At 42.4% G+C, this 11,704-nt stretch overlaps 1 protein-coding gene across 1 annotated transcript; it reads left to right on the forward strand.

Annotated features, from left to right (window-relative positions):
* The first annotated feature begins 143 nt into the window (after positions 1-143).
* Positions 144-11,090, forward strand: LOC132027435 (immunity-related GTPase family M protein-like). Its single transcript, XM_059416214.1, is given in 3 exon segments — positions 144-360; positions 8,884-9,696; positions 9,698-11,090. Coding segments are annotated over 2 exon segments (1,200 nt in total). The 5' UTR covers positions 144-360; positions 8,884-8,895; the 3' UTR covers positions 10,097-11,090.
* Positions 11,091-11,704: the final 614 nt, after the last annotated feature.

An 11,704-nucleotide genomic window follows, 5' to 3' on the forward strand; every position in this document is an offset into this window, starting at 1 on the left:
CAAATTACCCTGCACAAACCAGGGCAAATGCCAAAAAGCCCCCACCCTCCAGAAAGCTGAAGATGGAACCGGTTCAGGCCTGTTTTGAGAACTGGAGTGTTTTCCAGGAATAGAAACTGAAAGCAGCCACTCTGATTTCCCTCCCCCCAGAGCCGTGCTCCCAGCTTTACTCAGAAATCGCTCAGCTCTGAGCTGAAAGGACTGGGCAGAAAACTGTGAGATTGCCTTCTCTTTCCTGGGTCCTCTCCCCACTGCCCCTTCTGTCTGGACTCTTTCTAAGACAACCTCAACCCAGCACAACTCCCTTCGTTCCTTCGGGAGCAATCTGAGCCTGGAACCTGTTGTGGGGGAATCTCAGAGGTAGGCATCTCTCCCTGAGAGCTTGACCCATTCCCTGGGAGGGCTAACTTGCCAGCAGGACCATCTGCCTGATCATAGTCACCCTCTGCTTCCTGGAGCAGGTGAGTGAGAGGGGTGACAGGGGGTAAAACCCAATGTGGCTGATGACCCTGCAGGAGGGAAGACATGAAAGGCAGAGCCTGACACCAGGGCAGGGGAGCTTGGGGACTGGCTTATCCCTTTCAGTGAGTATTGACAACAGGGCCCCCCTCTGACATTCTTCAGAGGCAAAACTCAGAACCCTGTACTTTGCACCAAACCAATTCTACCTTCTAGTGTGGAGACAATGGGCCTTTCATCTCCATATTCATGGCAGTTGGGGGGGACGGGAGGATGTGGTCTTCTGATGGGACAGTGGAAATTTCTGGGGTAACCTGGAATTGGAAAGTCCAGCTGAACCTCCAGTGGATTAGGGAGTGGGGGTGGGGTTTCAGGGACAAGGGGTCTAGCAGACCTTAGACAATGTGTAACAGTGGACATGTGTATCTGCATAGGAGAAACTGTCCCTATTGCTGGACACCACCTCCATCCTTTACCTCAATGAGGCGGACTCTTGAAATACTTTTTCCCAGACCAGGTCCTTTTGTGTTTCATGCCCACTGATGATGCAGATGTTTATTACACTTTCCTAGAATAAAGCAGTATGTATATTTTTCCCCCTCACCCTTTCCCTATGATGATAAAATGGGGGGAAATGTGGGGCTTGATCCACCGTGAGTTCAAAGTCACAAAAGTCCTTGATGCCTCGGATTTTTTGTCTGGGCCAAGGCTGATCCCGGCTTCATAGCTCCAGATCATTGGGCATGACATGAACTCTATAGGATCCTGCATGGGAAATGCACTAATGAGTGTTCTTCATTCTGCTTCTTAGATCATGAAATCTGTTTGGTGCAGTATAACAAGAGTTCAAAAAAGTTACCCATTGGAACAGATGCAATAGGTCAAAATGGAATGTAGGGAATTGTTGGTAAAGTCTTTCGTCAGGTGTATTCATGTGTGTGAGTGCATGTGTGCTGCGTGGGTATTTAGTTCCTTTGTGAAATGCATCTTTTACTGATGGTATCCTTCAGGAGACTTTGAAAGGTCTGCTTGCAGGGTCTGGTTCTCCTTGCAAGCACAACTGCCCTCTCCAGTTGAAATCTGCTTCCTGGGTTCCCTCCATAAAAGTATATGTTTCTTTAGTCAAGGACTAAAGAAACCCTCTCCAGATAGGGAAGATCAGAGGTATAACATGGTATGACCTGCAAAAAATTGAGCCTGGGGGCCACTTGCTTTCCAGGCTTATTTCTGCTGGCATCTCCTCAACTTCTGGGTTAGTGCTCTGAGCCTTGGTGTCCTGGAGGCTCATACACACACACACACACACACACACACACACGCCAGCACTTGCACACTGACCGTTCCTGGAAAACCTGCTACCTCTCGTGGGTTTACCCTTGTTCCAGCCTGGCCTAGCAGTGTCACATGGGCATACTGCTGTCTTAAAGGACCCTGAGAGGGTTCCACATGCAGGGTTGTCTAGCACCACAAGTAAGGCAGGGACTAGATAAGCAGGTAATGGGAAACAGGGAGCTGTGGCTTGTGCTGTAGGGCTTCAGTCACCCCCTCCAGTAGGGCCCAGCACAGGTACTCAGGTGAAGAGACCTTTGCAAAGTACATGGTTGAGTCAGACATAGTCACAGAAATGATCCAGAAGATTTCAAGTTTGTGCTTACCTCCCTTAGCCACTCTGGGGTGGGGAGCTCATACTCTTCACCAGCCCCTACTTGCTTTCCAAAGGGCTGGGGCAGAGCTGGCTTCAACATTTCAGATGACAGATTTAGGAAGAAAAGTTAATTTATCTGTCAACTAAGGAGTGAAGGATATGCAATGATGCATTGTGCTTCATTCATCTAACAGAAATATGTCCCATACCTGCCAGGCACTAAGGGCACCAGAGAGTCTAAGGAATTATTTACTGTAAGTGCCAAGACCTGTATATGTGTATTTTTATGATACCAGGCATCTAACATGGGATGACACAATATTTTCTGGGACTTTCATCTCTTGAAGAGACAGAGGTTTTTTTTGTTTTTGTTTTTGTTTTTCAATTGATCTAACACACAGGAAGTCAAGGTGAGATGGGAACATGTGAAGGTTGCGATGGAATTTAGACAAACCAAGAAAAGGATTCAAGAGGTCTTGAATCCTTTGTTTTAGTTCAGTTCCTATGTCCTAGCTAGCCTGGTTCCCATGAGACCCATCCAGCCTTCCCCATCCCATACTAGAGGCAAACTTATAGAATAAGTCCCCAGAATACATAGCATGCTCAGGAGCAGAAGAAACCCCTTCATACAACCAAGTCAGTGAGCCTGGAACTCACCCAGGATATCATCTCCCTGGAGCCAGGATGACTGGTAAGACCTTCGGAAACCTCTGTGTTCCCCCATAAACAAGAACTTGGGCTATTGTTAGGAAAGGTCAAGAGAGGTCTTAAAGAGGGCTTTGAGTTTAAGGGTAAGGGAAGGCTACTCTTAGGGATTCTCACTCCAGAGTGTTCCTCGAGCCTGACCCAGACCAGAGCTCCATCTTTCTGGCTTTTAGCCAGCTTTGTCCATGCACATTCTCCCACCATGTCACTCACTCCCTCACCGAGCTCAGGGCACCTGCACTCCTGTGGGAGGAGGCACCATCCTTGCTGACCTGTTGCACCTCAAATTTGTCACAGGGGCTCCTGGTGGAGGACCCTGAAGATTTGGGGGCACAAGGCAGATGAGATGGTAATTACATCATATTTCATGAGATTCCCTCCCTCTGAACTCCCAGCATCTCCTGATCATATCATTATGCATCCATCTCCCAAGGATGGGGGGACAGTCAATTTCCCTGTAACAGTTTCTAAGATCTGATGACACATTGTAGGATTTTTTCCTCATACTTGCAAAGCAATGAGTTTTCCTTAATGTGTTGGGAGGATAGGAGCTGAGAGAGGACTGTGATTTTCATTCTCTCCCCAAATTAAGAAGGGTGCATCTAGGGAGAGGTAAGTGGCAGTTGATAGCAATAAGTGGACCCACATCCCCAGGAGGAGCATCTCATCATCCAGCCATCCCTCAGCCCCTGGGCCTGGATATTCAACACTAACTAGAATCACCCTCCCCTCCTATCCACATAGAAACATAAAATGACATTATTGGAGTAAATCTGGGATCCTCCATCATTGCTTTGTTATCTTCAAGCTTGTTTCTTCTTTTTATTTATTTAAATTCAATTTAGTTAATATATAACATATAATTAGTTACAGGGGTAGAAATTAGTGATTCATCAGTTGCATATAAAATCCAGCGCTCATCCAAACAGGTGCCTTCCTTAATGCCCATCACATATTTAGCCCATGCCCCCACTCACCACCCTCCAGCAACCCTCAGTTTGTTCCCTATAGTTAAGAGTCTCTTATGATTTGCCTCCCTCTCTTTTTTTATTTTATTTTATTTAAAGTCAATTAATTAACATATAGTGTATTATTAGTTTCAGAGGTAGAGTTCAGTGATTCATCAGTCTTACATAACACCCAGTGCTCATTTTATCAGGTGTCCTACTTAATGTCTTTCACCCAGTTACCCCATCCCTCCCCCTCCCCTTGAGCAACCCTCAGTTTGTTTCCTGGGGTTAAGAGTCTCATGATTTGTCTCCATTTCTGTTTTCATCTTGTTTTATTTTTCCTTCTCTCCCATTATGTTCTTCTGTTTTATTTCTTAAATTACACATATGAGTGAAATTATAATTGTCTTCCTCTGATTAACTTACTTTGCTTAGCATAATACCCTCTAATTCCATCCACATCATGGCAAATAGAAAGATTTAATTTTTGATGGCTGAGTAATACCCCATTGTATATATAGACACACCACATCTTCTTTATCCATTCATCTGCCAATGGACATCTGGATTATTTCCACAGTTTGACTATTGTAGACATTGCTGCTATAAACATTGGGGTACATATGTCCCTTCAAATCACTGTTTGTATCCTTTGGGTAAATACCTAGTAGTGCAATTGCTGGGTCATAGGGTAGTTCTATTTTTAACTTTTTGAGGAAGCTCCATACTGTTTTCCAGACTGTCAAGCTTATTTCTTATCTGTGAGATGCTCACAGATCACATTTGGGAAATACCTTCATCTGTAGCTAGGGATAATATCACTTACCTAATAGAGCTTGGAGAAGATTAATCAAGAAATGCCATGCAAAAGACCCAGCTCAGACAGACTCACAGAAACAGGACATTCCTACACTGTGGTAAGAGTTGGAGGGAGTAAGAAGAATCACAGGAAAGTTTTCTTCAGAACCATCAGTGAAGATGCAAGTGGGGTAGTTTTGGTGGAGGAGGAGAGCAAGAAACTACACCACAGGACCTGTAGGCCAATGAGAAATTTCTCCTACAGATGGGCTTTGGGCCTTCTGATTCAGTGTGAGGACTAGCCTTCCAGCAGCATCAGGAGACCCCATAGATGGGTCTGGAAGGGAAGCCCTCATGGAATAGAAGGCCTCATGGGGCTCATAGGGAAACCCTTCAGCAAAGAGGCAGCGTTGAATTATAATATGTTTTTAAAATTGCATTTGTGCAGATAAAAACAGTAGTTTTTTAAATTCAAGTTAGTTGGCATACAGTGTAATATTAGTTTCAGGTGTACATTGTAATGATTCAGTACTTCCATGTATCAGTCAGTATTCATCACAAGTGCACTTCCCAATACCTATCCTCTGTTTTCCCCATCCTCCTACCTACCTCCCCACTGCTAACCATCAGTTTGTTCTTCATACTTAAGAGTCTGTGTCTTGTTTTGCCTCTCTCTTTTTGCTTCACTTTGCTTGTTTTGTTTCTTAAATTCCACACGTGTGAAATCATATGGTATTTGTCTTTCTCTGACTTATTTTGCTTAGCATAATACTCTCTAGCTCAAACCATGTCAATGCAAATGAAAATACTTCATTTTTGTGGCTGAGTAATATTCTTTTGTATTCATACACCACATCTTCTTTATCCATTCATCAGTCCATGGACACGTGGACTCTTTCTATAGTTTGGCTATGATTGATCATGCTGCTATATACTTCAGGGTGCATGTACCCCTTTGAATTAGTTTTTTTGTATTCTAAGTAGATACCTAATAGTACAGTTGCTGGGTCATAGATTAGCTGTATTTTTAACTTTTGAGGAACCTCCATACTGTTTTCCAGAGTGTCTGTACCTGTTTGCATTCCCACCAACAATGCAAGAGGTTTCTGCTTTCTCCACATGCTCACCAATGTCTGTTGTTTCTTGTGTTGTTGATTTCAGCCATTCTGACAGGTGTAAGGTAATATCTCATTATAGTTTCAATTTGCAATTCCCTAATGATAAGTGATGATGAGCATCATTTCATATGTCTCTTGGCCATTTGGATGTCTTCTTTGGAAAAAGGCCTATCTGTGTCTTCTGACCATTTTTCAATTGGATTATCTGGTGTTTGAGTGTTGAGTTGTATAAGTTTTTTTATATATTTTGTATACTAGCCCTTTATCAATATGTCTTTACAAATATTTTCTCCCATTCTGTGTGTTACCTTTAGTTTTGTTGTTTCCTTCATTCTGCAAAAATGTATTATTTTCATGTTGTCCCCATAGTTTATTTTTGCTTTCGTTTCCCTTCCTTTCTGGATTAATATCGAGAAAGAAGTTGTGATGTCAAAGAAGTTACTGCCTATGCTTTCTTCTTGGATGTTTATGGTTTTAGGTCTCACATTTGGATAATTAAGGATAATTGAATTTATTTCTGTATATGCTGTAAGAAATTTTTTTCTGCATGTTGCTGTCCAGTTTTCCCAACACCATTTGTTGGAGACTGTCTTTTTTCCATTGGATATTCTTTCCTGTTTCTTGAAGTTTCATTGACCATATAATTCTGAGTTTAGTTCTGGATGCTTTCTTCAGTTCCATTGATCTATGTGTCCATTTTTGCACCAGTACCATACAGGTGTTTTTTGTTTTGTTTTGCTTTGTTTTTATTACACTTACATTTTAATGAAAGATGTTTATTTAAAAAGTGGTTTTAGGGCACCTGGGTGGCTCAGTGGGTTAAAGCCCCTGCCTTCGGCTCAGGTCATGATCTCAGGGTTTTGGGATTGAGCCCCTCATCGGGCTCTCTGCTCAGCAGGGAGCCTGCTTCTCCCACTCTCTCTCTCTCTGACTGCCTCTCTGCTTGTTTGTGATCTCTGCCTGTCAAGTAAATGAATAAAATCTTTTTAAAAAATGGTTTTATACACATACTCATAAAAACACATAAATATATGAGATAAGTGCCATTCTGTTTTGATCACTACAGCTTTGTAATCTAACTTGAAGTCTGGAATCATGATACCCCCAGCTTTGTTTTCTTTTTCTCAAGTTTTCTTTCACTATTTGCGGTCTTTTGTGGCTTCATACAAATTTTAGGATTGTTTGTTCTAGCTATATGAAAAATGCTGTTAGTATGAAACTGTTAGTAGGTTTTTTAGGGGAAATTACCACAGCAAAGACTCATAACCTGTGAGACTATGAAAGCACTTTGTGTGTAGCCCCCAGGAGGAGAATCCCCTAGGTAATCCCAACCAATTCTCTTTCCCAATCCTGCCTTATAAAATGCTTGCAGATTTTACCTCAGGGCACAATTTACAAGAGAATGTTCACAAGAGAACTTAAATACCTAAAATACTAATCACAACAGTGACAAGATAAACAGTCATGTACAAACCTAAGTATTGACTTAAAAATCAGTAGGTTATTATTTGGAAAGTCTGTATAACTTAGATGTTGAAGTGGATGAGGGACAGAGATTCCCCAGGTATGCAATTAGCAGTAAACAACATGGAAAATGTCTTAAGAGGAAAGAAGAAGATGTACTTTTCACTGTTATCAAAAAAATTTAAATTATTCTGGATTCTGAAGACATATGCAGTGAAGATGTGTGGGTCCTCAGGATTGAAGGATATTCGGTATTGTCATAAGCTTACTTGTGCCCTGCAGACCTCCCCAGGGGGACATCCTGCTCACCCAGTTGGGGTGGAGGAGAACTTAAGTGCACCTTACACAGAGACCCTTATGACACTCTTCTGCTCAAGTCCATTCATATCTGTGACCTGCTTAGGAGCTGTCCACTGGCACCAGAGCTGCAGAGCATTCCTCAGCAGTCTCCTCTGAGTCCCTAACATGTGCACATCTCCTGATTCAGGGATATAATTGATACATTCTGCAATTCGCGGCCCTTTAAAGTTTTCATTAGCTTTTAATATATTCACAAAGTTGTAATGCCATCATAATCAAATTTAGAACATTTTCATTATCCAAAAGATATCCCATACCTCTTGACTACCACCCCTCTTTTCCCTCCTACCATTTGCCCTTCAGAAGAAGGAAATACCCCCATGTATTTTCTGTGCCTAAGGATTTGCCTTTTCTGGACATTTCATGTGAATAGAATCATAGAATACATGGTCCGAGGGGCTGTCTGCTTTCACTGAGAGTAATGTTTTGAGGTTCATCTATGTTGTGGGTGGTATCAGTACTTCATTTATTTTTCATGCTCAGTCCTGATCTCTGATGTGGATAGACGACTTTTGTTTATCTGTTGAACGGTGCGTGGACAACTGTGTTAATTCTACCTGAGGGCTATTACAGATAATACTGCTATGAACATTTGCACACAGGTTTTACATAGATGTATGTCATCACCACCCATGGGTATATACCTGGCAATGGAATTGCTGGGCCATTTGGTGACTCTTTTTAAATTATTTTATCAGTTTTATGGAAATGTTACAGACAAACACCACTATATAAGTTTCAGGCATACATCATGAAGATCTGATTTACATATATTGTGAAATGATTACCACAGTAGGTTCAGCTAACATCCATCATCTCATAAAAATACAATAAAAAGGAAAGAAAGAGAAAACATTCTGCATTCAGATGTATTCCCTTAACTTTTCTATAAATCGTATCATGGTGATATGTATAGTCACCGTGTTGTACATTACATCCCTAGTACTTACTTATCTTACAACTGAAATCTTGTACCTTTTGGACACTTCCTCCACTCTCCCCCACCTTTCACCCACTTCCTCCACCTCTCCCCTATTCGTCTCCCTTTTTCTATGAATTTACTTTCTTTTATTTTTAGATTCCACACGTTAGTTAGATCATGTAGTATTTGTCTGATTTATTTTATTTAGCATGAAGCTTTCAAAGTCCATCCATATGGCCACAAATGGGAGGATTTCCTTGTTTTCTGTAACTGAATAATATGTTTAGATTTTTGAGACACTATCAAACATTTTTGCAGGGGCTTGTTGTTTCTCATCCAAAAGGCCTACAGTGAGTTAGATGTGGATCTGACACCCTCAGTCTGGAATATCAAATGTGATGATTCCTCTGCCACCCTGTGTGCCTGGTCTTCCCAACCCCCCTGCTTTTCCTATTTCTGCAGGTTACTCCACTGATGAGCAACATCATGCAGCCCTCCCCGTCCCTTCACACCCCATCACCTACATCCTTTACCTCTGCTGGGCCACACCATGAAGATTGGATCATCTTATCTATGTCGGATGTCAGGAACACAGAAAAAGCTTCCGAAGAATGGAAGTTGCCAGAAATAGTCTCTGCGGTCAAGGAGACCATGAAGACAGCATCCAGTGCCTCAGTGAGAATTGCAGTGACTGGGGACTCTGGAAATGGCATGTCCTCCTTCATCAATGCACTGCAGGGAATTGGGCAGGAGGAGGAGGACTCAGCTCCCACAGGTGTGGTGAGAACCACCCAGAAACCCACTCTCTACCGTTTCTCTGACATGCCCAGTGTGGAGCTATGGGACCTACCTGACACAGGAGCTGCCACCCAAAGCCTGGAGACCTATCTGGAGGAAATCCAGTTTAGCAAGTATGACCTCTTCATCATCATTGCATCTGAACAGTTCAGCATGAATCTCGTGAAGCTTGCCAAAATCATCCAGGGACAGGGAAAGAGGTTCTACGTTGTCTGGACCAAGCTGGACAGAGACCTCAATACACAAGTAGTCTCAAAGGAACAACTCCTGCAGGATATCCAGGAGAATATCCGGGTAGCTCTCCAGAATGAGGGAATGTATGAACCCATCATATTTCTGGTCTCCAACTTTGACCCCTCCTTGTATGGCTTCCCAGAGCTTAGGAAGAGGTTGTGCAAAGAAGTGTCTGACATCAGGTATCATGAGCCCCAACAGAACCTGTCTGACACCTATGGGAAGATCATTAATGACAAAGCAATCACTTTTTGGAGGCAAACACGCTCAGTCTTTCCAGGACAGCTTCGGCATCCAGAATGCAGATTACCTTGAGAAGTTTTTGAATGTCTGCCACTCATTCTTTGGTTTGGATGATGAGTCTCTCCAGGAGGTGGCCCAGAGTATGGGAAAACCTATGGAGGAGTATAAGGCCATTATGAAGTCTCAGGATCTACACACTGTCCTCAGCAGGGACTGGATATTTTCATGGACAAATTGTAATACAGACACTTGCTTATATTCGGTTCTGAACAGAATCCCATTTGTAGGTAACACCAGTTTCTACTGCCTTAGAGCATGGCATCAGTGGCGCCTCCTTGACAACGTCGCCAAGGACACCAACACCATCCTGAAGAAAGTTTTGAGAGATACTGCCATCTGAAGGGTAAGGTCTCAGCAGGCTCCTTCTTGGGGAAAGTCAGGATATCTGCGGTCCTCTCCTCACACTGTATCCTTTAGAATTCTCAATCAGTTCAGTATTTCCACTTTTGTTAGTTCTAAGTTCCTTGAGGTAGATGAGCTGACTAGAACATTTTGAACCCACATCTCAGCAAATCTCCAAATATGTCCTGCTTCTCATTTATTAAATGAGCTGGGATCCAAAGATGGAAGAAAAGATTGCACAGTGTGACATACAGTTTCATTCTGACATCCCTTTATCACTTAACATTGGCATCATTTTTCCAAGGCCTCTTGATTTTCTTCTGTTCCTTCAGTTCTCACTTCTCAGTACATGGACTCAAAGAGACACATCTGGAGTCAGAGAATAGAACATCCTTTGGGATGTTCCCTTTGGAGAAGTATAATTGGAGAATGTGTGTTTAGTTGTTCTCCGAAAAGTATTGTGTAGTGGTACCAGGATCCAAGGCCAGTCTTGTGTCCTGTAAAGCTCTGTCCTTATATCTATCCTCAGCAAATGCCCAAATCATTTATATCCAAAAAAGGATACAGGGGGTGGACTCAAAGGCCATTTTACTGGGATTGAGAAATTGTTGAATGGAAAAGGCAAACCTGACTATTTTAAGTACCAAACACCAAGAGGTTCCATGCTCTTCATATGCACACGCTTATGGTGGGCCTGTCATGGGAAGTAGTGCCTGTTAGATTATGTTTGCTATGCAGAAATTTTTGCTCACATAAAGTACCTGCTGAGGCGCCTGGATGGCTCAGTGGGTTGGGCCTCTGTCTTTGGCTCAAGTCATGATCTCAGGGTCCTGGGATTGAGCCCCACATCGGGCTCTCTGCTCAGCGGGGGGCCTTCTTCTTCCCCTCCCTCTGCATGCCTCTCTCCCTAATCATGATCTCTGTCAAATAAATAAATAAAATCTTTTAAAAAATAATTAAAAATAAAAATAAAGTACCTGCTATGTTCTGTTCTTCTCCAAAGTTATTTCCCATGTTGGTCAAAGGCAACTAAATCTGAGCATCAGCATTAAGAAATCAACCCTCTGTCTATGATCTCACTGTTTATACAGTTAACCCAAACTATATAGACTGTATGGAAGTTCTCCTAATTGGAAACCACTCCAGACCCTAGCCCTAGATTTTTCTCCTTGCTGGGCATGTATGTAATAAAAATAGTTTTTTATCAAAAAATTTTTTTCAAAATGTTCATCATCACTAGCCATTAGGGAAATTCAAATTAAAACCACATTGAGATACCACCTTACACCAGTTAGAATGGCCAAAATTAGCAAGATAGGAAACAACGTGTATTGGAGAGGATGTGGAGAAAGGGGAACCCTCTTACACTGTTGGTGGGAATGCAAATTGGTGCAGCTTCTTTGTAGAACAGTGTGGAGATTCCTCAAGAAATTAAAAATAGAACTTCCCTATGACCCTGCCATTGCACTCCTGGGTATTTACCCCAAAGATACAGATGTAGTGAAAAGAAGGGCCATCTGTATCCCAATGTTTATAGCAGCAATGGCCACGGTCACCAAACTGTGGAAAGAACCAAGATGCCCTTCAACGGATGAATGGATAAGGA

The sequence above is a fragment of the Mustela nigripes genome, chromosome 12 (genome assembly GCF_022355385.1).
Source record: "Mustela nigripes isolate SB6536 chromosome 12, MUSNIG.SB6536, whole genome shotgun sequence".
Classification (NCBI taxonomy): domain Eukaryota; kingdom Metazoa; phylum Chordata; class Mammalia; order Carnivora; family Mustelidae; genus Mustela; species Mustela nigripes.